Source organism: Urocitellus parryii, chromosome 9 (assembly GCF_045843805.1).
Source record: "Urocitellus parryii isolate mUroPar1 chromosome 9, mUroPar1.hap1, whole genome shotgun sequence".
Lineage (NCBI taxonomy): Eukaryota > Metazoa > Chordata > Mammalia > Rodentia > Sciuridae > Urocitellus > Urocitellus parryii.
The window spans coordinates 90195127-90222663 of record NC_135539.1 but is presented as its reverse complement, the minus strand read 5'-3'; the positions used below and the strand labels follow the sequence as shown (position 1 = coordinate 90222663).

General features: G+C 33.2%; 1 protein-coding gene across 4 annotated transcripts in view; it reads left to right on the top strand.

Moving 5' to 3' along the window:
- Akt3 (AKT serine/threonine kinase 3) overlaps nt 1–27537 on the top strand; it is a 269991-nt gene that overhangs the window by 157783 nt on the left and 84671 nt on the right. For all 4 annotated transcript variants that reach the window (XM_026390718.2, XM_077802311.1, XM_026390720.2 and 1 more), the window contains 3 exons: nt 1452–1583; nt 15258–15323; nt 16476–16544. In XM_026390718.2, the coding sequence (XP_026246503.1) occupies nt 1452–1583; nt 15258–15323; nt 16476–16544 (267 nt within the window). The remainder of the gene's footprint in view (nt 1–1451; nt 1584–15257; nt 15324–16475; nt 16545–27537) is intronic.

Genomic DNA, 27537 nt, shown 5'->3' with positions numbered 1-27537 from the left:
ATTATGTTCTCTTGTGTTCCCTTTAATATCTGTAGTATCTGTAGTGATATTACTTCTCTTATCCCTGATATTGGTAATTTGTGTATTCTCCTTATTTTCCTAACCAGTCTGACTAAAGGGTATCAGTTGTTATTGATCTTCTCAAAATCCTTTTGATTTCATTGAATTTTATCGATTGTTGTTATTTTAAATTTTTAATTCATTACTACTCTCTGATCATTTCTTCTTATTATTTTGGATTTAATTTGCTTTTTTCCCTTGTTTCCTAAGATGGAAGCTGAAGACGTTGATTTGAGACATTTCTCACATTTTCTTCAGATGGATGGTAAATAGGAAAAAAAAAAGTTATAAAAGACACTAAAATATTCAATGACTTCTGTTTGTAGGATAAAACCCAAGTGCTTAACATGTTATTCATAATGCTCTAAACTGAGTTTAATTTTAAGAAAGTAAATTTAGCATACCTAGTAACCTTCTTTTCCATCCAAAAGCCCTTTAAAATAATAGTAATTTCAAATGAAGACAAGTACAAAAAAATGAAAAGCTGAGTGGGGAAGACAAACAATTTTAAAAAACTTGAAAGTTTATGGAAGAATGTTGAACACAGAAGTACACAGAGAGGAGACTGTAGAGAGTAAGTGGTCCGTCTGCCCAGTGAAATCTTGGAGATCACCTGATTTAGAAATAGGAATGAGACATGAAATTGCAAACAAGAAGGTTAATAGCTCTTCTTCTGTCTGCCTGCCTTCATGGTCTTAATTGTACCAGTTACTTTTTCAGAAGTTAAAACGGCTATCTTAGATTTCTTTTCACTAAAGAGGGTTGGTCTCACCATTTCTTCTAAAAATTTTCTAGATTCCATACTTATTTTGATGAAATATATTCTCAAATAACTTATTCAAAAGTGCTGCTTCCTTAGGCATATTGGAAGTATTTATGTAGGACATTTTGTTTATCCCATTATCCTAAGGTAGCAGCACTACTAAATCCTTGAGACCTTGAAAAAAATTTTTTAATATTTATTTATTTACTTTTAGTTTTAGGTAGACACAATATCTTCATTTTATTTTTATCTGTTGCTGAGGATCGAACCCAGTGCCTCCCACATGCTAGGCGAGCTTGCTACCTCTGAGCCACAACCACAGCCGAGACCTTGAAAATTAATGAAATCATTTTTCTCCCTATGCACTTTCACTTAACTGATAATTTGATTGACTATGGAAGTCTAGGTTCAAAATAATTTTCTCCAGTAGCTGAAAAAACTACTTACATTACTTTCAACATTCATGGTTGTAGATGAGACAGCCAATGCCAATCTAATTCTTTTTCATTTAGGGGTGCTTAGAAATTGGCAAAATTTGTTTTTGAGTGGATATTGAAGATATATACATTTCATACTAACAAATTATCTCAAGTATTTAATATTAGATTTTTAAATTTGTGTTTTTCAGACAATGAATGATTTTGACTATTTGAAACTACTAGGAAAAGGCACTTTTGGGAAAGTTATTTTGGTTCGAGAGAAGGCAAGTGGGAAATATTATGCCATGAAGATTCTGAAGAAAGAAGTCATTATTGCAAAGGTAATTGATTAGAAGAGTTTATACTAAATCTTTTTTGCCATGAACATACAAGCTTATGTTCATTTTTAGACATGCTAAAGCGTAGAAATTCCATTGAACAAGCAAAATATTGATTGTTGGGTACTGCTGCAGTAGTATCGGTTAATCAAATATTTTCAGAAATTAATGATGTTAGCCTAAATTATACTGAAGGTATTTTATTTCTGTAAGGAAATGCAGATATTAATGATATGTTTGGGAGTATTTTTACTATATATTTGTGATCTGTATCACTAATATTAATAGTGTTGTTGTTTAATATTTTTTCCCAGTATTTTGAATTTCTTACTAAATAAAAAATTGACTAGGGTAGTATTAATGGTTTTGTACTCATAACTCAGAGATTATATAACATTGAATGGAAAAGCATTCTAAGTAGGTGTGAAAACACTAGAATGGTGAAACTAAAAGAAATGACTCTTTTACATTCATTTACAATGGCTTAATCCCCCCTCAGCTTTATTCATTTTAGACCCTTACAAATAATTAACATGTTAATGACTCATTTTTCACTCAGAATTCTACATTGAATTACAGTTCTCTCAAAAGACAAATTTTGAAGCATTTTATAAATTGGCCCATGCTTTATATCTTAATTCAACAAATGATACATGTAATATGATGTGCTATACTGTGTTATACTTTATAGACTACTTCCAAGTATTTGCAACTATAAACCTCATCTGGAATGAGTTGTTCCCTGTCCTTCATGAAACTATGACCCCACCCATTGTTGAATATTTGCTTCAAATTCTTCATAAGTCAGTGTCTCCTATTATGAAGAACATTTACTTTGGAGATGCACAGACCTAGGTTCACATCCCATTTAATGACCTTTAACACCAATTTTAGGGAGAATACTCCTGACTAAGTAGCATTTGGAAATATTTGGGGTTTTTTGTGGGGGAAGAATCATATTTGCTTATCTCAGTTGGGAAGAGGGATATTTCTGACAGTCACCAAGTAAAAGGCTAAATATCCCTCAATGTGTTGGACAGCCCATTAGAGTCTTAGTTTATTTTATTTGTAAAATTGATAGGATAAATCCTACTGTTTAGGACTATTCTGAGGATTAGGACGTGTACAGTGTTTAGCACAGTACCTGAAACCAATATTTTCCGGAAGGTACTGTAATGTAGTAGTAAACTCTGCCAATTACTAAATGATCCCCTAAGTACTCAACGTTTTATGCCTTAAATTCCTCATCTGCAAAATGACAAAAATAATAGTACCCACGTCTTAGAGTTGCTGTCAGGAATAATTTAATAAATAAACATAATAGTATTTGCCATCATGAATAAATTTTATCAATTAAACTGTATTGAATTAAAATTAAAATAGTATTACATTAAGATAAACATATTGTTATAAATATTTGCTATCATTATCACTACCTGTTGTATATCAAACAGTTGAGTCACTATCAGTTCTATTTTGATCCTCCTTTTATGTACTAGTCATTCTTGTACTCTGTTGTTTAATTTCTATGCATCAGACTTGAAAATATCCTATAAGACATTGTATGTTATCGCTAACTACTTGTATTTTTCTGAGTATTTGTACAGATTTGGATATATTTGACAAAATATGGTTAGGATACTCTGATCCATATAGTTTCTTCTTGCTTTCCCCACCAAATCTGTTTATCAATTTTTTGAAAGAAAATATATGTTCAAAATCAGAGACTACTGATTTTTTAAGTGCATTAGTCTCTTAAATTGTGAAGTAAAACAAAAAGCATTCATTACCAGGTTACAATAATAACTTTTATAATTGACCATGTATTTACCTTTGCTAAAGATATTTCTTTATACAGCTTCAGGTTACTATCTAATGCCATTTTATTTCAATTAGAAGGACCTCTATCATTTCTTCCAAGCAGATCTAGTGGTAAATGAACTCTTTCAGCTTCTTCTTTTTTTCTGAGTGTCTTAATTTCTATCTCATTTCTGAAGGACAGTTTTTCAAGATAAGGGATTCTTGGTTGACTCTGATTTTTTTCTTTAGCATATCAACCTAATGCCTTCAGATCTCCCAAGTTTCTGGTGAGAAGTCTGTTATTGACAATCCATTGAACACGTGATAAGTTGTTTCTCTCTTGCCGCTTTCAAGGTTATCTTTCAATTTTTTTTTTATTTAATTGATTTTATTTTGTTTTAAATACACAACAGCGGAATGCATTACAATTCTTATTACACATATAGGGCACAGTTTTTCATATCTTTTTTGTTGTTGTTGTTTTAATATTTTTTTATTTTTTAGGTGTAGATGGATATAATGCAATGCCTTTATTTTTTTTTTATGTGGTTCTGAGGATCGAACCCAGGTTCCACCCATGCTAGGTGAGCGCTATACTGCTGAGCCACAATCCCAGCCCCAATTTTTCATATCTTTGTATATAAAGTATGTTCACGCCAATTAATGTCTTTATACATATACTTTTTTTTGCAGTACAATTCTAATTACACATACATACCACGATTTTTCATATCTCTGTTTGTATGTAAAGTAGGTTGACATCCAGTTCATGTCTTCATACATGTACTTTGGATAATGATGTCCATCACATTCCCCCATCCTTGCTAATCCCCTGCCTCCTCCCTTTCCCTCCCTCCTTTCTTCCCTATCTAGAATTCATCTATTCCTCTCATGTTCCCACTCCCTACCCCACTATGAGTCAGAGAAAACATTCAGCATTTGTTTTTTGGGGATTGGCTAATTTCACTTAGCATTACCTTCTCCAACGTCATCCATTTACCTACAAATGCTACAATTTTATTCTCTATTATTGCTGAGTAAAATTCCATTGTGTATATATGTCACTTTTTAATCCATTCATCCACTGAAGGGCATCTAGGTTGTCTCTACAGTTTAGTTATTGTGAATTGTGCTGCTGTGAACATTGATGTGGCTGTGTCCCTGTAGTATATTGTTTTTAAGTCCTTTGGGTATAGTCCGAGGAGAGGGATAGCTGGGTCAAATGGTGGCTCCATTCCCAGATTTCCAAGGAATCTCCATACTGCTTTCCATATTGGCTGCACCAATTTACACTCCCACCAGCAATGGATAAGTATACCATTTTCCCCACATCCTCGCTAAAACTTATTGTTGTTTGTCTTCATAATAGCTGCCATTTATTGTTGTTTGTCTTCATAATAGCTGCCATTCTGATTGGAGTGAGATGATATCTTAGAGTAGTTTTGATTTGCTTTTCTCTGATTGTTAGAGATGATGAGCATTTTTTTATATATATTTGTTGATTGATTGTATATCCTTTTCTGAGAAGTGTCTGTTCAGGTCCTTGGCTCATATGTTGATTGGGTTATTTGTTTTTTCTGTGCTTATCTTTTTGAGTTCTTTATATACCCTAGAGATTAGTACTCTGATGTGTGAGGGGTAAAAATTTGCTCCCATGATGTGGGCTCTCTGTTCACCTCACAGAGCATTTCTTTTGCTGAAAAGAAACTTTTTAGTTTGCGTCCATCCCACTTATTGATTCTTGATTTAATTTCTTGCACCAAAGGAGTCTTAGGAAGGAAGTTGGATCCTAATCCCTACTTCTTCTTCTATTAGATGCAGTGTCTCTGTTTTATTCCTAAGTCCTTGATTCATTCTGAGTTGAGTTTTGTGCATGGTGAGAGGGGTTTATTTCATTTTGTTGCATATGAATTTCCAGTTTTCCCAGCACCATTTGTTAAAGAGTCTGTCTTTTCTCCAATGCATGTTTTTTGGCACCTTTGTCTAATATAAGATAATTGTAATTTTGTGGGTTAGGCTCTGTGTCCTCTATTCTGTACCATTGGTCTACCAGTCTGTTTTGGTGCCAATACCATGCTGGTTTTGTTACTATTGCTCTGTAGTATAGTTTAAGATCTGGTATAGCAATGCCATCTGCTTCATTCTTCCTGCTAAGGATTTCTTTAGCTATTCTTGGTCTCTTATTTTTCCAGATGAATTTCATGATTCTTTTTTCTCTTTCTATGAGGAATATCATTGGGATTTTGATTGGAATTACATTCAATCTGTATAGTGCTTTTGGACATATGGTCATTGATAATATTAATTCTGCCTACCCAAGAGCAAGGTAGATCTTTCTATCTTCTAAGGTCTTCTTTGACTTCTTTCTTTAGGGTTCTGTAATTTTCATTATATAGATCTTTTTACCTCTTTTGTTAAGTTGATTCCCAAGTATTTTATTTCATTTTATTTTATTTTTGAGGCTATTGAAAATGGGCTAGTTTTCCTCATTTCCCTTTCTGAGGATTTGTCAGTGATATACAGAAATGCCTTTGATTTATGGGTGTTGATTTTATATCCTGCTACTTTGTGGAATTCATTTATTAGTTCTAGAAGTTTTCTGGTGGAACTTTTAGGGTCTTCTAGATATAGAATCATATAGTGCCAATTTGAGTTCTTCTTTTTACTATGTTCATCCCTTTAATTTCTTTTGTCTAATTTCTCTGGTGTTTCAAGAACTATGTTAAATAGAAGTGATGAAATAGGGCATCCTGTCTTGTTTCAGATTTTAGAGGGAATGCCTTCAATTTTTCTCCATTTAGAATGATGTTGGCCTTGGCTTAGCATAGATAGCCTTTATGATGACAAGACAGTTCTTAGGGGCATTTTATGCATTATAGTGAAAGGAATATGTCAATGGTTATTTCATCTGTATGTTGCTGCAGCTCTCCATATGTACTTACTTCAGGTATGCAGGTGGCCACCATCTTTTGGCTCCAGTTATCTTGTGGTCCTGAAGGAGATCCTTCAGATGAGCATTGATGTGTCTTGCTTCAGTATGCCCCTTAACTTCCCACAGTGATTTCCATGGGGGCATGCCTCATTAATAGTCTATCCCTTTAATAATCTACTTTCCCATTTTGCATCAGCCTTACAGTATAGGCAGGAAAATGGTCACACTATTTGTCAGTATAATACTCAAACAGCACGTTTTTTGTTGTTGTTGTTGTTGTTGTTGTTGTTGTTGTTGTTCTTCAGTTCTCCCATCACTGAAAAGAGGACAACATGCAAATGAGCCCCCTGAGCTGGTTTGGTCTTAACCTTTTTCAGCCAGTTTTACATCATTGAATTATAGTGTTGTGACCTTCCAGATGTGCTGTCCACCATAAAACTGCCACATACTTAAATGCAAGTCACTTTTTGGCTGGTCACTTGAGAGCTCTTTATAGGTCCCTGCCCTGTGAACAACAGAATGTGGCAGTGGCATCTGGCAGCTTCTAAGATGGCTCCAAAGTTGGAAGGAACTACAAGAGAGACTACCTGCTCCTGAATATGGGGAGGACTTCCTTGCATTCCTCCAATAGCACTTTCCTGTTAAACCATTTCCATTTTGGAACTGCCTTCCAGAGGAAGTACACTGCCTTCTTAGTGTTTGATTTTTTTTTTTTTGGGGGGGGGGTAGGGAGGTTTTATCCAAGAAATCTGGTTATTTGGGGTTTCAAGATTATATGGTATCTGAGCTGGGCACAGTGGCATGTGCCTGTATTGAGAGGCTGAGGCAGGAGGATCACTAGTTCAAAGCCAACCTCCATAACTTAGTAAGCCCCTAAGCAACTTGGTGAGACCCTGTCTAGAAAAATAAAAAGGCCTGGTGACATGGCTCAATGGTAAAATGATTTTGGGTTCAATCCCCAGTACCAAAAAAAAAAAAAAAGGTACCTGTTAGTCAAGAGTTATTTTCAGTTAATACCCAGTAATTGTCTCTTTAATGGTGTGCACTGTATTTCTATGTATGGAATGTTTCTTGTCTAAGACCTTAGGCCACATTTATGAGCTTATTGCCATAAGCTCCTCCAGTCTGTGTGAGTTGAGATACTTCTGAAAATCATACGTTAGGGTGGAGCATAAGGACCCAAATGCACTGACTGAGCTGCTGCAGTTCAGATATAGCCTGCTAGTATTTCAGCTTCCATTTAAATATGTTCATCTTTCAAGTAGTTTTGTAGATCAAAGTTAGTGCTAATCCCAGATGTGGAATTTATGTCCTCCAAAACCCAAACAGCCTGAGCAGGTATGATGCTTCTTGCATATGTAAGCAATAAGAACTGTTTATTTTTTATTTCCTCTGGGATGTCATGGATGGCCTATGCCTAGGTTATTCATAAGAATTGAAAGTTTAGGTGGGCCTTTGGATATCTGTTGGATTTATCATGTAGCTTAAGGTTTTCTTCTGTGTAACCACTATATGTCAGTCCTAAGCTTGTTTGTAAATTTCTGATGTTGTCATACTTTTATGAACTTGCATCTAATTAAAATTTATTCTTAGCAATTATGATAGCAAGATGATGAATTCATACAACCCTGAAGTAAATGTAAATCGGGATCATTCCCACTTGAGGAGATTACAGGGTTTTTTTGTTTGTTGTTTTAGGACTAAGAAAAACGCATTACCAAGATCAGACACTTCTGATAATCAGACATTATCAGACTTTCTTTAGTTCTTTGTATTTTTAGTGCTGAGAACATACCAGGTACTGCTGATGTTGTAGATGACACTACTCTATTTTGGTTCTGATAATTTGTTAGTCTTCCTTAGCCATCACCGTTTTTTGTGGAATATAGAGAGTTATAGTACAGAAAATTTGTTGGTAACAGCATTCTAGCTTCTAAAGTGTTATTGATTCATATGATAATCTCTTTTTATCCATCATGATACTGTTTTGAGTTAACAATCTGTGTGGCTCAGGAAATTCTGGGGGTTCTCATTCAACATATCTAGTGAATACAAGGGCAAACCAGTGTGCCTTCTGCAGTACAGTAGCTGAAATGTTCCCTTGGTAGATATAACATCCTACTAGCATCATGTTCAGATAAAGAGGATGCAACCACTTAATGTAGTCCATTCAGACATTGCTGGTTTTGCTAGGCATGTTGGCACAACCCTATAATCCCAGTGACTGGGGAGGCCGAAGTAGGAGGAATACAAGTTTGAGACCAATCTCAACAATTTAGTGAGAACCCTCAGTAATTTAGTAAGACCCTGTCTCAAAATAAAAAGAACAGGGAATGTAGCTCAAGTGGTAAAGCACCTCTGGGTCCAATTCTTGCTATCATCCAGATTTTTAAACTTTAATCTCATAGATCATCCTCATATTCTCCCATTTTAATTGTAGCCCGGGTTAGAACCTCATCAACAGGTTTTCAAATCACGGTGCATTGGACTTCTGTTAGGGAACTCCTGGAAGTTTTCTTCTTTACCCACTATTTTCTCCATATATGTACATATGGCTTTCATTGGTCCAAGAAACTCTGGTTCTTCTGTCAACCCTAATTTTGATTAATTTTACTAAAAAGTGTCAGCTTTGCCTCCCAGTTTTTTGTGTTCCTTCAAATTAGGCTATAATGTGTTTGTTTAGAACTTCTTCAGTATTGGAGGATCAACAAGGGCTCTCGTTGGTCCACACAACTTTTGATAGTGTTGCATTAAGATATTTCTGCCAGCCTCATCAATGTCCACTTTATTTATCTCATTCCTTAGTGACCATTTAAAACTTTACCTTTCTTAAATAACTTCCTTAGCTTTTGGTCTTTTGCTGTTCTCTGAGTTAATCGCTCTAATTTTCTTAGGATCTGTAAGATGCATAGGAAGAAGCTGACAGCAAATCTTACATAACTTCTTGAATTGTTTGATTTTAGACCAGTTTGATTAACTTGAGTAAGGGGCACATGATTATGCTGATAATCATAAATCCAATCCAGCATGGCCTGCATATGCAACATATCAGCCACTTCATCTAGGGAGTGCCACTTGGCATTTAAAGGGGGAGATCAGATCTGGTTTTCATTTCAGTAGTATTTCTATGGAAGCAGTGTTGAGAATAGACTATGGATTAGAAAGAAGGAGCTTATTAGGTGTTAACTGCAATAATTGATGATAGTGATTTTCACTATGGTAGTAATGGTGGAGGTGGAGAATAGTCAGACCTTGGGTATATTTTGTTGAAGAGCCAACCAGATTTCTTGAGAGATTGAATGGAGAGTATGAAAGAAATAAAGGACTTGAAGACATGGGATGGGTTTTGTCCTGAGCAACTGTGAAAGGATGATGTTATCATTCACTATGATAGAGATAATTGTAGGAGAAACAAACTTATTTGAAGGCAAATGGGAAAATAGGTTTTGGACATGACAGATTTGATATTACTATTAGATGCCCAAGTTTAAATCAAATATTAGACTTTCATGTCCAATAGGCACTTCTTGAGTTTAGGAATGAGGTCTAGATTTGAAGTATCTAGAGCCAAAGTCTGAAAGAATTCATTAAGGAATGGTTAAAAGACATGGTCTCAGTGCCAGGGGGCACTTCTTATACAAAGGTTCAGAAAAAAGAGACCAGCATGAGAGACAAAGAAAAGGAAACCACTAAAACAGAGGAAAATTGAGAGGTCATGATATCCTGGAAACAAAAAGAACATGTTTTCAGGAAGAGGGAGTGATCAAATGTGTTAAGTGTTAGTTTCTCATGGCTTTTCTTCAGAGTAGGAATTAAGATCACATTTTTGAAAATGTCAGGAAGTGAGGTTGAGATAATGAGAAACAAACTAATGAAAGCGTTCTAGACTTGAAAGGCCAGATCAAATGGGGTTCGAATTTCAGCTTGGTAGCTTAACTAGATAAGGTAACTTAATTGGCAAGATTAGTGTATATATTTCAGCATACATACCAGCTATGGAAGGAGACCTAGGAAATATTCAAAACAACCATTTGAGAAATGGAATAGTGGCCTAATTAATGGTGATGAAAGAAATCTCAGAAGACTTCAGCTGAGATTGGAGGGGGGCTCTATGGTGCTAGTTTTATGTTTATGTGAGGTTTTGTTTTCAGATAAAGAGGTGAGAAGATAGAGATTTACCTGTCTCAATACTGAAGGGGCAGAAGGAAAGAGCAGAACAGACACACACTCCAGTTAAAGAAAGACTCAGGTCTAAGTGATTGTATCAGGATCAAAGTTAAAGCAAGTATGTTACCCTCTATCCAAGTAATGTTTGGAACAGGACCATCAAGAACAATTTATCAGGGCTGGGGATGTGGCTCAAGTGGTAGCGCGCTCTCGCCTGGCATGCGTGCAGCCTGGGTTCGATCATCAGCACCACATACAAAGATAGATGTTGTGTCCGCCGAAAACTAAAAAATAAATATTAAAAAATTCTCTCTCTCTCTCTCTCTCTCTCTCTCTCTCTCTCTCTCTCTCTCCCTCTCCCTCCCCCCCCTCTCCCCCTCCCCCTCCATCTCTTACTCTCTCTTTAAAAAAAAAAACAATTTATCAAATAAAATACTTTATATATAATATATAATATAAAATACTGTATAATACATACATATTTTAGTATTTATAGATAATAAGATGATTGTACTTACATTTTCTTTAGAGGTAAAAAAAATTTAGAATATAAATTTGTTAATGGTGAAAATAAATTCTGAGAATTGGAGAGTGGGAGATGTCTTAGCACAGTTGGGCCAGTGCTCATGTTTTCAATAGAGGAGAATAAGAACCCGAAATTTAGAGCTTGGTAAGTGTGACATTTCTCCTCTTAAAAAGTAACATGTGGCTTATGAAGGCAGTGAGCAAGTGAATAATGATCACTGGCAGTCATTGTAGTTTAATTTAGAAATAAGTGTTCCATGGTAATGTTTCTGTACCCTCTTCTGTCTCCCCAACCTGCTTGATCATCTCCTCTAGATCTCATTTATTGCTTTGGAAGGATGAAGGAAATAAATGCTTTAGATGTAATATATCCTGATTTTAGTCATCTTCTGACAGCTATTCATTACAGACTTGTGTTCAAGATGGAGAAGATAATATGAACAGTGTAAAAGATTCTAGTTAATTTGATACTGAGTAAGCTGTTTGAAAGCAGTTGTGAAATAGAAATGACCCTTCATTTTCAACTAAGATACAAGATTAATATTGACTTTTTCACCTGCAGCTTGATCTATTTAACTGCTGTGGACCTCAATTTACTTATACAAATGAGAATAATAAAACATAACTTGATACAAAGGCAAGATACATTATTGGTATCCCTGATAATAGAAAGAAGTTGTTCTTTCTCCTCCTCTTTGTCATCTCCTATTCTTGGTCTCCTTCAAAAAAACTTGTTGTAAAACAGTGAGTGGGGCAAGTGAAGGATGAGTTAGACCAGGTCCAGTAGAAGGTGAGTGATAAACTGGAAAGAATTTGGGAAAATAAATAGGAGAGAGTGGACTGTTCTGTTTATATCCTCAATAAATAAAATTCTATTCCCCTAAACCTTTCTGTGAAAGAAATTAGGTTTAAAAGTTATGTCTTGTACCATGGTTGAATATGTAGGAATCTGTATTTCAGGAGTCTTTTCATGAAAGCATTATTATTCTTATATTGTATATCCAAGCATTTCTAGAACTCTTCATTTATAATTATGATCAACGAATTGATTTTTTGAAGAGCCTTACATTGTTTTAGCCACTAATTTTTTATCTCTGTTATTTTTAACATCTTGTTTTGACATGTTGCTTTTAGCTGTAATTAAAAATTATTGGCATCTGTGTTTACTTTTTAGCTTGTACATACCTTCATAGCAAAAACTAATTAGTATGTGAAATACAGTACCATTAAATTTGCATTAATGGGGAAAATTCTAAACTAATCAGATGTAAAATGTGATAGAAAATGCATTTTACTTTATGAAATATATGTATGTTTTATTAGTTCCAATTTCATTTGTATAATAACAAATATTGTTTTAGTTTTTTTCCTCCATGCATCTTTACTTGATTCCTTTCATGTAATTTAGAGAGATTCAGAATTCAGGAAAAAAACATTTTTGTCCATGAAACCAAGTGACATAGAAAATTAACTCTTATGTTTTCCCAAAGTAAAATGAAATATTAGAAATATTTTCTAAAGCACTACTATGTCTTTATTGGTTTCAAATGGGCTTCATACTCACTAATTTTCAGTTTTTCCCCAAATCAATGATTAAAACTACTTAACATCCTAAACCATAATAGGTAAATTTTCTCTCTCCTGTGAATCTGTTTTTCATTACTTATAAAGACATATTTCTTTTGGTTCACCCTCATGTTAATGGCAAATATCTTATAATCCCCATTTTTCCTGTTCCTGTTTCCACCACAGTAGTTCAAGGCATCTTGTTTCCCTCTTGAAGTACTATAATAATTTCTTAATTGATCCCTCCTGTTTTTGCTGTCTTTATCAAAGAAGCATTAGTAAATATTGTCAGACATAAATTTTGCCATTATCCCTCCCACTCCATCATCTTACCTAGCTTCCACTCTTCCAATGGTGTTGGTTTCCCTTCTCTACCCCATTTACAATAGTATATAATCCTAATTTTTTCTTAATACTATTTGTCAGAATCAGTTTACTATTTATTAAATTGGTTACTTACATCTCTTCTAGGATCTTATCTTTTTTTAAAAAAATTTTTAGTTGTAGATGGACACAATACCTTTATTTATTTATTTATTTTTGTGTGGTTCTGAGGATCAAACCCAGTGCTTCACACATGCTAGTCAAGTGCTCTGCCATTGAGCTATAACCCCAGCCCTTATTTTATCTTTTTTATTTAATCACTTTATACCTGCACAGTCCTTGTTAGCATTTAATAAGTACAACTCAGGGATTTTGGTGGGGTGGTATACTGAAGATTGAACCTAGAAGTACTTTACATCCCTAACCCTTTTTTTTTTTTCCTTTTTTGAGACAGGCTTTGGCCAAATTACTCAGACTGACCTGGAACTTGGCAGTCCTCCTCAGCCTCCTGAATTTCTGGGATTACAGGACTATATCACTGTGCCCAGAAGGATTTTGTTTTTGTTTTTAATCAAGGATTGGTTCTGAATATCCCAAAATAGCCACTTGCATTATATATTTCATAGACAGTATATGATTCTCATTAGCTGTAATGTCCCTTCTTCCGCTTTGTGTGTGTGTGTGTGTGTGTTATGTGTATGTGTTTTTTGATTCCTGATTACCATCTGACTAACTTGAATGAAAGCTTCATAAAAGTAGGGACTTTGTCTCTTGTTTAATTCTCCGTCTTTAACAGTGCTTAGAACATAGTTTTGCACATTTGTGAAGTAATAAGTGGAAGAATGAATGACTGAACAAGCTTCATATATGTGACATTTTAAAATTTATTCCTTTGGTAAGCAGTTTAGTTCAACAAACATTAAGTATATGCTATGTTAATCATTATACTAGTACTATGGCTTAAAAAAATATAAGTTCTGGTGTCATTTCTGTTTCTATTAAAATAGTATAATTAATTTAGGAATTATAGTATGACATGACAGTGACTTTCAAATTGAGCACTTAAGCCTGGCTCCTATAAAATAAATGAGACTGAAATGGTTTCATACTTATATGTGGCTTCACTGGTTTTTAAATACTTTATTGTTAATTATACTTTCTGTTCAGACTTAATTGATCTCACCTTCCTGGAATGGCTTTAGAATCTTACCTTCTTTGATCAATCTATTTCTCATTTATCTTTTGAGTCAAACTAAGGTCAAATGCTTTTGTAAAGATAATAAATGTAATTCAGTGTCCTGATATTGTTCTCTCCACGGTTTTCCTCATAATCTAATTTTGATTTACTGACAGTGTTATATTGATCTAGCAAGGACTTAAGATCTTGCCAGAAGCAAAAAAAAAAAAAAAAACAGAGATACTCCATTAGTTCATTCTTTCTTCTTTAATATATTGTTATTGTTGAAACATGAAACATTTTTCCAGTTCTCCATATGTTGAAGAAAATCCAGTTTCACTTTTGATGTCAAGATGAGATTTATGAACAAAATAGGGGCAATATATCTTTCCATATTTTTGGTCTTAAATATACTCTCATTTTGAACTTGTCACCTACAGTACAAGGGTTATGACCTATTTTTAAAAGAAGTACATTTAAAAATTACAGACAAAAAGATATACTTTTTTGCTATTTCTTTATATTTCTAAATTGTATAATTTAGAATTAAAGTTTATATTATTATATGTTCCCTTTTTCAATGATTAATTTTTCTTTTGAATAGAAGACTTGAGCCAGATGCAGTGGCACATGCCTATAATCCTACTGGCTTGGGAAGCTGAGGCAGGAGGATTGCAAGTTCAAAGCCAGCCTCAGCAATTTAGTGAGATTATGAGAATGGAAGGAAATGTGGCTCAGTGGGAAAGCATCTTTGAGTTCAATCCAGAACCAAAAAAAATTTTAAAAATTAAAACTAGGAGACTTGAAGATTTCATGATCCTACTAAAATGTAACTTTTATGTCTCCCCAAATAGAAATATTAACCCATGCTAAAATATTAGCTGATAAGACATTCTTTTGAGGGAAGAATATAATGTTTTTTTCTGTCTCTGATAATTTTTTGTTGATTTTTATATAATTATTGATTATTTTGCTCAAGTATGAATGACTTTATACCTTCTGGCCAACTGAAATAAATCATTAATTTTTTTTTCTTTGAGTGGAGGGGAAGCTGAGCAATAAAGGAAGCATGGCAACATGTTTTTAAATCCTTTTCTAACTCTTTGGATTTTAAATAAATAATTAAAATTTATATAATCGGTTCCTAGAATATATATTCACAGTTTGCTTTTTTTTCCTTTTGTAGGATGAAGTAGCACACACTCTTACTGAAAGCAGAGTATTAAAGAACACTAGACATCCATTTTTAACAGTAAGTAACTAGAAGATGGATGTTATAACATTTTAAATTTAAGGGAATTTTGTTATAGAAACCAAAATATGAAAAATAGCATTTTAAATAACAATAACTTAAGTGTGGCATTTTCTTTGTTGAAAGTTTATAAATCACATTTTTTCAAAATTGTTGGAATTCATAGTTAAGTATATAGTTTGTATGCATTTATGATCCTTCCCATTATCTACTTATTATTTTCTAAAACCTCTTTTTTCTCCCAAGAATCTCCTTATCATTAAAAAACTTGAACCACAGAGCCTATAGATCACCTATGGCATTTTAAGGAGTTAACTGAGAGAATAGCAGACTTTTAAAATGTTTTTTTAATATTAAATGTAGAGTTTATGTTTTTTTTTGCTTATGGCTTCAGATAAATATATAAATAATCAGCATGTTTTTCAAATATAAAAGGCAGAAATCTTAATATATTTCTTAGAAATGAGACTTGTTTTAGGGAGAGAGTGTTTTTAAGAAATACAGGAATACTGACTGCAATAAACCTAGGATAAGTTCTGATATATTCAGTTCTGATATATTAAGATTAAAAGTAACAGCTAGATTTTCAAAACCTTTTATTAAAATTTTAGGTTTAGCTAAAACAAGTATTTTCAAGGATATCATTAGATAGCCAAATTTAATTTGTTACATGTTTGTGCGTTTTATTGTCAAGTATAACAAAACAGAGCTTTAATATCTTTTTATAACATGTAAAGTTGCATGAACCAACTTTGTTGGGATTGGTCATTATAACTTGCAGTATGCGTGACTTACTTGAATATAACAATTGTAACTGTAATTCTTGAGGAACATCCACTAGAGTAATTTTTAGGCCATACCAAACATAATTTTAAATAGATGACATGATAGAGTGATAAATACTTATCACAATGTTTAATTTTACGGATATTTTTTATTTTCCCCATAACAATACCTATTGCTAAGCTGAATAAAATTTGTTTGATGTTTCTTATAGACTCTTACTTTAGTACTCTTAAGAAATAGAATTTTTAGGAACAGTAACAGTTCATTTTATTAATCATGCTTACTAATTTTAAGTGTTCTATTTTGGGTACCATTATAATAAGAATATAGGATTATAATATACCATTTTTTCTTTTTTATTTCAAGTCCTTGAAATATTCCTTCCAGACAAAAGACCGTTTGTGTTTTGTGATGGAATATGTTAATGGGGGAGAGGTGAGTCAAGAAGTTAATCTAGCATTTGTATGGTAGTATTTTCATGATTTTAGAAACATTACTTGAAATATAAGTTATATAGTTCTCTACCTGATGGAGATTGTATAGCTCTTTCTAAAATCAAGTAGAGAGCTGAATAATTTCTAATGAAATATTAATGATTGTTTGTTTTTATATAACTATGTTTATATACCGGAAAACATATTCTTTTTTCCTTTTTTTTTTAAAGTGGAAAGTTTTAACACAGTATGATTTTTGAAACCATGTTATTAAATTTTGAAAACCAGAAATGCTGGATTTATTATGTTATACAGAGTTTTTCCTCAACTAATCTTTGTATGAAACATGTTTAAAATGTTATTATTTTGAACAAAATAGAACAATAATCTACAGGTACTGTGGCTTAGCTTTTTCTTCTCCTGTGTAATAGAGTAACCATGTTGATATTTAATAGAGTTAAGAGATCTTATACAGTTTCGAAGAGAAATACAGTCACTTTAAGTAGTATATTTCACCTATTATTTTATTCCTTATTTTTTCTCCTTCCTGTTTTTGAACAAAATCAATGTGAGGAAAAATGTAATTTCCAGGAATAATTAACTGGAAGTATTTACATTGTGGGCTTTCTGAAATAGATTCAATTATTAAATAGGAGTTTATTTGTCACAGACTTTAAAAGATCCCTATTTCCTAAATAAATAAATAGAATTATTTCCTATAGAATTATTTTATATGTAGAAATTAGTTCATTCTAAAACTTCATTCATTCATTTGGTGAACACATTTTTAGTACATAAGGCAATGTGGGTTTATCTAAATGTGTTAAGACATTATCCTTGCTATGATGGAGTTTATAATTTCTTTTATAAGTACATTATAAATCAAGCTAAGACCTAGTGTCAATAAGCTCATAAAAGAAAATGCATTATAGATGATTTACCATTTAGTAGACTTAATGAGATTTCAACATGGGAACTGATTTAAAAATGTATTTCAGGCAGAGAAGATGGTGTGAGCAGAGTTACTGGTCGGGGTGGGTGAGCATAGGGCAAGAACTTGAATAGTTGGGTGAAAGAGGCATGCAGAACTGAGTGTTTGCAATTAGATATCTGAGAAAATAAGATAATGTTATGGAATTGTAGGATTGGCCCATCTTAACCAATTTGTTGAATGTGGGTGGAAACAAAAAAGGAAGAATCAAAGTGATTTTATAAATAACATTTTGAGGCTAAGATTATAAATGCAATTTTGAAAAGGTTTTTCCTAAGGTTCTGAAGAAAAATGCATATGGAAATGTCATAAAGAGTAAGGGTTCAGAACTATGGATATAGATTTTGGGAACCATAAAGGTTATAATTTAACTTTTAGAGGTGGAAGTGAAATTAGAGAAACCTCATATCAGTATTTGTCAGAATTAAAAGTGTACATTTTCTTGGACTCAGCAGTTTCACTTCCAGGAATTTATTCTACAGACATAGATATATATACCATAGAATGATATATTAATAAATATATTCCCTGGGGCATTGCAATATCTTAAATGAGTGTTCAGTATGAAGACTGCTTAAATATATAGTGTTGCATCCATGTTATATAGTGGAATTGCTGTACCACTAAAAAGAATGAAGCAGCTTAATCTGGACTGATACAGAAGTGAAAAAGCAAAATACAGACTATAAAGCATGCTACTATTGTACTGAAGGAAAATAAGACTATCCACATGGTACATATGTTTGTGTATGCTTTAAGTATCTTGTAATTATGCATTGGATATTAGAGCTTGCCTTTGGGAGATAAACTTCCATCTGGGACAGTGTAGAAGGAGGATATATTTCAATTATGTATTCTTCTGCAGTTTTTTGTATTTTGTATCACATACATATGTTAATAATGAGAAAATGGATGGATGAATGGATGACCAGGGCAGAAATATAGAGAAAATGATAAACCGCAGACAAAAACTTGGAGAAAAGTACTCTTAAATGTTTCTCTTACTTTTTTGTATAGTCTCTATTCACATCTTCTGTAATACTTACCACATTGTTTTGTAAGTACCTATTTACTTATCTATTCCCATTGTTCCTTTGGGTTCTTAAGGGGTTTGTTTGCTGATATGCTCTCAGCACCTTACATACTACCTAGCACATAATATGTACTTGAAAAATATTTACTGGATTATTTGAGTGAAATAATAGATGAGCAGATTACTTTAGGGAATAGGGAGAAAAGAAGTTAGCAACTTAGTGCTATGGCAAATGCCTATAATCCCAGCAGCTCAGGAGACTAAGGCAGGAGAATCACAGGTTCAAGGCTGGCATGGACAATTTAGGGAGATCCTATCTCAAAATAAAAAGGACTGGTATGTTGCTCAGAGTTAGAATGCTCCCCTGAGCTGCCCCCCCAGAGAGAGAGAGAGAGAGAGAGAGAGAGAGAGAGAGAAATAAGACTTGCTAAGAACTAGGAAGAAAATAGAAAGGATTGTATTTTATAATTTATTTTGGAAAAATGAAAAGTATAAATGCAGGTAAAAATATTTGGGTATATAAAGTCCATATTTATTGAATTGTTGTGCAAGACACACTCTGGTAGGTATTGTGGGCATAAAAACTCAAAGGGTTTATAGTCTAGTGGCAAAGGTATGGTACAAAAATTAACTAAGTATAGAATGTGCCACTGTGTCAGAACACAGTTAAAGGGTTGTGGAACTTCCCAGTAAGTGGAGAATTCTGTGTAGTGAGAAAAAAGCTTCCTAGAGGGAGCTACATTGTACTTATACTTTTTAAAAAAAAAAAAATGTTTAGTTGTAGATGGACACAATACCTTTATTTTATTTATTTATGTGGTGCCGAGGATCGAACCCATTGCCCCACTTATGTGAGGCAAGTGTTCTACCATGAGCCACAACCCCAACCCATACTTGTATTTTTATTCTAAACCTAGAGTACTTATGAGATGAACTAATGATTGTTGAAAAAAATTTACACACAAAAGCAGATTTTCAGACTAGCCATTTATATCTTATTTTTCTTGTTTGGTATGTCTTTTCTTCTTCTTTTTTTCCTTCTCATTGCTAGGTATTAAACCCAGTTGTGTTCTACCACTGAGCTACATCCTCAGGACTTTTATTTAACATTTTGAGACAGGGTTACAGACACACAGGCTTGACCTTGAACTTACTATGCCTCTGCCTTAGCCTGTTTGGGTTTTAGACTATAGATAATGACTAAATTATTTAGTATTTGAAGGAGGTGATTTTATACATGACCTAAAAATTTAAATGTATGCAGGTAATAATTATGTCATTATTATCATTACACTTCTGAAATATGATTAAAGTAATGGAAACTATAAACATCTACACCAGCAGTTGAGGATACACCATGACTAACCCAATGAGGATTTTATGGGTATTATCTAGGAGACATGATCTGGAGAATATTGGTCTATTGAAAAGTAAGGTCTGACTAATTAATGGTACTTGTAGAAATGGCAGCATCCTCACCTCCCTTTATATCCAATTTTTGTCCTGCAATAAGCTTCTTTAATATGTTCATTAAAGTAACTAATCTTAATTTATACTGTCTGCACATTTTTATTTAGCAATAGCATTCTTTTAGCCATGTTCTAGAATTTTTATCTTGAATTATAAATAGAACCATTGAAACATTCCTTTGCTTTATATGATCTTTCCAAGTTTGTGAGTTTCTGCACTTCCTTCAGTCTAATAGACTGCATAGGAGATTAGCATGTTCATGGCCGTGATGAACATTGGTATAATGTTGGCAAATTTTATTTCATCCTCTAAAAAGACTTGGTGCATGTAGTTTATGAGAGAAATTATGGCTATGAAAAATCAACCCTGGCTTTTTATAGGCATATCAGTACAAAAGAAATACATCATAATATCATATATTTTATATTCAAAGAAATCCACTCAATGAGATAGGTTGGATAGGTGGGCATATTTGAATAATGTGGTAATTGTCATTCCCCTTGATAAGTATATTTTCAGAGTGACCTTAAGTTGCAAGATACAAATTTGCTTTTCTTTTATTGCATGTGAGTTCCTACTTAGCATTCTGAAGATTTTCATGAAATATAAATTTTGGTGCTTAAAATTATATAGTTTTGTAAAACATTGTCATTAAGGACATTTGTAACCACAGGTATTGATTTAAAGAAACTATATTCATGTTCCAATAATAGAAAATTTCTGGGCTTAATTATATTGAAAGATAATAGGATGTTGGTCTTCAGGTGTTTTAGTCACTCTTTTTTTTTTTTTTTCTTTTGGCCACTGTGACCAAAAGACCTGACAAGAACAATTAGAGGAAGAAAAGTTTATTTTGGAGACTTGTGGTTTAAGAGTTCTCAGTCCGTAGATGGCTGGTTCCATCACTTAAGAGCTGTAGGTGAAGCAGCATGTCATGGTGGGAAGGTTTAGGGCATTGCACTGGGAAGCAGAGAAAGACTCTTCTTTCAACAAGAATGCAATATAAACCCCAAAGCACAGCAATAGTGACCCACTTCCTCCACGTCCTACGTGCCTTTAGTTACCACCCAGTTAATCCCCGTCAGCAGATTAATGTACTGATTAGGTTAAGGCTCTCATAAGGTAATTATTTTTCTCCTAAACCCTCTTGTATTGTATCACACATGAGCTTTTGGGGGACACCTCACATCTAAACCATAACCCCAGGGTCATTATTTCCAGGAATTTTCAACAATGGTTTTGATAATTCACATGCTAATTTTAGAACCTACTTCATTATTGTCCATGCATCTAATAAATCTTTTTTTCCCCCAGTGCTGGATTGAACCCAGTTCCTCATACATACTAAGCATATGCTATACCACAGAACTATATCTCGGCTCCTGCCTATTAAATCTTTTTTTTTTTTTAAAAAAGAGAGAGTGAGGGAGGGGAGAGAGAGAGAGAGAGAGAGAGAGAGAGAGAGAGAGAGAGAGAGAGAATTTTTAATATTTACTTTTTAGTTCTCGGCGGACACATCTTTGTTGGTATGTGGTGCTGAGGATCGAACCCGGGCCGCACGCATTCCAGGCGAACGTGCTACCGCTTGAGCCACATCCCCAGCCCCCTATTAAATCTTTAATGAGAAACTTCTAAGAGCAGGACTTAAGAGGATTCACAAATAAGGAAAATGTAGTATATTTCTTTACAAACATGGGTGTCTGGCTAGGGATATAGACAAAAGAATATATGTAGACTTTGTAGTGTCATTATTACCTTGATAGTAGTAGTTGCTATGGGATTTCAGAGAATGTACACTTGAATTAATATAGAAGGAAGAGAGAAAAACAAAGTAGAGGATGCCAGGAAACACTTCTTAAAGTGGTGGCTCTGCTAAGCCTTAAGGATAACTTTGAATTTTATCAATAGGAATGAGAAGAATGACATTAGTACACAAATAGACCGTGTAGTATGTGCAGGAGCATGTAGATAGATGCCTCCCACTCCTCTTTGCCCCCGATACAGCACAGTATGTAACAATGCATGAATTCTTTCAGAGGAAAGCCAGGAGAGCCTGAACAGGAAGATAGGGTCACTTTGGGATAGTTTTTCTCTCCCATTTTAATTAAATTTTGTCCTGAAGGCAGTGGTGCATCACAGAAGAATGTCTAAGAGGAAATATTTTTAAAATATTTCATAGAAGTACAAAGCTTAAATTAGAGAGGACAGACATGGAAGCAGGAAGATATTTCAGAATCTGATGCAATTAGGTTTTCAGCAATCTGATTATAAAATTAATAAGGTCACTAGTTGAGGCAGTGTGAGAAGGAATCATATTATAGGGTTATCTAGTTAAAAGAATTGCCTGGATGTAAGGACTAAATATAGAAAGAAATATAATACAATTTCCTATTTGCTGCTTGAGGAATTTTGTGTCTACTGGATTGATTATAAGACACAAAACATGGAAAAAGAGGTGAATTCTGTTGGGAATCATCCTGCTTTGAGGTATCTAATAGAGACATCAAGGAGGTGAATGAGTTAGGTCAGAGATACAATAGGTGTCAGCAGTAGTGCTAAAACGAAGTAAAGAAATGTTTGTTATGGGAAAAGTTTGTAGAATTTGAGTATCAGTGGTCAAGAATGGTGCCTAGAGGTATCATTTTAAGACATTTTGGTGATGAGAAAAGCCTAAGGAAGACGCTGAGCTGGAGGAACCAGACAAGAGAAACCTTAGAAATTAAAAGGAGTCTATTAACAGTATATTAAATCCTGTAAGATAACAACTGTCAAATTTCCATTGGATCAGACATCTAGTTGTTCTTAAGCAGAATACCATAGACTCTTTTATTTTTGAGTTGGTACAAGGTATGCCTGTTATGCTCCTTGACTAACAAACAGAATTTACAGAATTCAGAATAATGGGACCAATTACTGCTAACATGTTCAAGCCACTCTTTCAATAGCTTAGGTACTACTAAATTTACATGAGAAGCTGAAAAGTATCCTGGGCAGAAAAAAGTAAACTGAAAACTATTGTAGTGGTGTTGAATTTGGTTTAGGAAGTTTCCACTTAGGACTCTTCCCAAACATCTTTTTTCTAATCTTCATCTCTTTCAGGCCTGTAAATTGGACTTTTATGATAACTCTCACAAGGCTGGAATTTCTTGGGAGGTGGGGTAAAGGAAAATAGTCACATGTTATTTATCTGATAAATTCTTCACATTTCTTTACCTTCTTTATGTAGGTACTAATGAACCTACATTTTCAGTTATTTAATGTTCTTGTCCATATCTAAGCTCATTGCAAACTCGGTACTAATTTATTTGATAAAATGAAATTCATATTTTTACACATGACTTTCATTTTCATGTCATTCTTGAAATCCTCTCATACACATTCAAAGTTTTCATTATTTGGCTGGCATTTTGTCTTCAGTGAACCAAAATCATCTCATTTTAAATTCACATAAGAGAAATGCCGGCAGTCAGCATTTCAGTTCCACTTACTAATTTATGGAGTTGTGATTTGTGGTGATTTTTAAATTAAAAGTATCATTTCATATTCATAGTGATGATTTTTAAAATTTTTACTAAGCTTATAGATACATAAATATCATCATTGTTGGGAGTCTGAGATACTAAATTTTATGTAGGTTACATCTATTGCTTTCACCCAAATCTTTTTAAAAAATTCCCAAGCCAAGAGAGATACATTGCAATTTCCATATTAGCATTTGAAGTTCAAGGCAAATAAAGCTGAAACTTTGTTTTTATACTATTTTTAATATATAATTTCATATTTCAAGGCCAGTTTCATAAAATGAATCATTAAACCAAGATCTGACTGCATTCAATGTAAACATCAGAAGACTTGACTAGCCAGTGTCAAATATGCTTACTTTTAAATTGAGAATCTCAGCTGAGTTGGCTGTAACTCAGGAATTGACCATACATGTCTATTTTCATGATTTCTTTCCATGTGGTTATGGCATAGAATGGAAGCTTCATGGTATTCAGACTTCTTAAAGAAAGGTTGGCTATGCCAGAATGAACATTTCAAGAGGGAAAACACTGGAAAAGCAACATATGTGTAATTGGGGACCCCAAGGAAGACAAACAGGACTGTGACACAAAATAATTTTTAAATATTAAAAATTGTAGTCCCCAACAACAGTATGTAGTCTTGCATTCTGTATTTTTCACTTATCATAATATTTTTAAAATTCACCCAAATTATTGCATCTATCAGTAATTTATTTCTTTTTATGGCTTTACTCCACCGTATGTATGTACTATCATATAGTACCCATTCACCACTAGTTCTTTGAAGTTTTCGTCCCTTAGGTAAAGTGATCTTATGAATATTTTTGTACAAATCTTTATGTGAACATGCATTAGTTATCTTGGGCAAATCCCTACCTATAAATGCATCTTCTGTGTCAGTGCTATGTTCAGTTTAAGAAACTGCTACACTATTTTCCAAATTGGTTGTATTATTTTGCTGTCCCAGGATTCTACTTTAACATCATCACCACACTTTGTGTATTATCTTTTTAAATTTTGTTAAATCCAGTAAATATGTAGTGTTATCCTGTAGTTTTAATTTTAATTTCCCAAATAACTAATAATACTAAACATTTTTTCTGTGGTAATTTGCAATTTGTGTATCTTTTTTGAAATAGCTATTAAAATCTGGTCTTTTTTAAAAAAAAAACTGGGCTTTTTCATACTGAATAGTCAAGAGTTTATAAATTTCAGATATTAATGCTGTATCATAATAGGTCTGTCTATTGTATTTTTATTTTGTAATGGAGAATTTTTTTTCCTGTGTGTATTTTTCCTTAAATATATTTTTAAGGGGCTGGGTTTGTGGCTCACCAGTATAGCACTCTCCTGGCATGTGTGGGGTGCTGGGTTTGATCCTCAGCACCACATAAAAAAATAAATAAAGATATTGTGTCCAACTACAACAAAAAATATATATTTTTTAAAAATAAAATAAATATATTTTTAATCAGCATTTTCATGCACAATTTATATTTTGTAAAATTCATCCATTTGTAGTATGCAATTAGTGAATTTCACCAGTCATAGTGTACTTTACATCACCACAGTCATGGTGTAGAACATTTCTGTTACCTCAACTTTTAAAACAGTGTTAAAATAACATGGTGAAGTAAGAAGTAAGATATATTTGCTTGTACCTGATCTTACACTGAAAGCATCCATACTTTCACCATTAAGTATGTTAACTATAGGTTTTTCATAGATACCCTTTATGAAGTTGAAGAAGTTCCTTTGTATTCCTAGTTTGTTGGGATTTTTTAAAAAGTCTTGATGCTTCTAAAACAAAACAAGTCATGGTGCTGGGGTTGTGGCTCAGAGATAGAGTGCTCACCTAGCATGTGTGAGGCACTGGGTTTGATCCTCAGCACCACATAAAAATAAGATATTGTGTCCACCTATAAGTAAAAAATAAATATTAAAAGAGTCATGATAGAATATTAATTTTGTCAAAGGCTTTTTCTATACCCATTTTGATGGTCATGTGGTTTTTCATCTTTAGTCTGCTAATATCTGGAATTTCATTGATTGATTTTTGAATGATAAACCAATTTTGCATTTCTTGGATAAAATTCACTGGATTATAATTTATTATCCTTTTGATGTATTATTGGACTCATTTAAAAATTTTATTAAGAATTTTAAGTCTTGTGGTCATTAGAAATATCATTCTGTAGATATCGTTCCCCTATCCCTCTACTTGAGTAATATCTCTGGGTTTGGATTGAGAGTAATGCTAACTTCTTAAAATAGTTGTAAAAACATTACTACTTCTATTTTATGAGAATTTTTGCCATTTGGGTAGGGTTTCTGGGGATTGAACCCAGGACCTCATGCATGCTAAGCAAGCAGTCTTTCACTCAGTTTCACCCTAGCCTACCATTCAAAGTTTGGTATCAAGAATTTTCTTTATGGAAAGATTTTTAACAATTTATTGAAATTTTTAAAATAATGAGTCATGTTCTTCTTCTAATATTAGTAGTTTGTTTATGTCCAGGAATTTATATATTTCATCTGCTTACCAGTTTATTTGCAATTTTTATAAATAATGTTCTTTTCTATCCTATTAATGTCTGCATGATCTATATTTTCTCTTTAATTACTGATATTGGCAATTTGTGGTTACTCTATTTAAATATTAATCATATTTATTGGCATTTTCGAAGAACCAGCTTTAGGTTTCACTGATTTTTTTTCCCTATATCAATTTTGAATTGTCTGTTTCATTGATATTTGCTCTTGATTTATTTCCTTCCTTCTGACTACTTTGAACTTAATTTGGTCTTCTTTTCCTGGTTTCTTAAAGTAGAAATTTACAAGCTGGGCATGGTGGTGCATGCCTGTAATTCCAGAGGCAGGGAAGGCTGTGGCAGGAGGATTGAGAATTCAAAGCCAGACAGGAGAGGATCCTCAGCAAAAGCCAGCCTCAGCAAAAGCGAGGTGCTAAGCAATTCAGTGAGACCCTGTCTCTACATAAAATACAAAATAGGACTGGGGATGTGGCTCAGTGGTCAGTTCAATCTCCAGTACCAAAAATAAAAGTAGAAACTTATAGCATTTATTTAAATCTTTTTTCCCTTTCCTAATGTATTTAATGTTATAAACTTCTTTTTTGACACCAATTTTTATATTATTTTAAATATGTTAGCATTTGTAACACTTTAAATGTTATTTATTTTCACATACTATTTTAAGTCTCTTAAATCTTTTATTTGACCAAAAGTGTGTAGTTTAACTTCTAAATGGTTTTTTATTTTTATATAACTTTCTTCTTTAATTTATAGTTAATTTACCTGTCATTAGAGTTTATCCAGTGTGATTCCAAAATTTATTAAAATGCTTTTTGGCCCATGGTACATGTACTTTTGGCCCGTGGTACATGTACTGTGTGTACTGATATATATTCTTTGTTGAGAGATGTGTTCTGTGACTACCAATTTGATCAAGTTGTTAGATGATTTAATGTTGTTCAATTGGTCTGTGCCTGTACTAATTTTCTGTCTACTTAATCAGATATTAGGAGAATAGAGTTGAAATCCCTAACCACAACTATGGATTACTGAAGTATAATGATAAATTACTAATAAACTGCACATACTTAAAGTATACAACTTGATAATTTTCCCCATGAAATAATGATCCTATGTCATCCCCATAACTTTGCTCCCACACAGTTTTGAGGTATAGAGGAACATTTGAACTAAATCTTTAAGGGTAGGTATATTTTCCAAGATTAGTTTATTCAGTTAGAAATTCTTATTGTGGCACAGTCATAGAGTTCACGGGGTGAATGAAACAGTCTGACAGAGGTGCATATTATAAAATAATAAAGCAAAAATGAAACAAATAAATATGTTATTATAGTGACAATGAACATAGTGCCTTGGTATAAGAGAGAGTAGTGGAGAACCTATTATAAATTGACTTATCTCTTTGAGGAAGTAGCATTTAATTT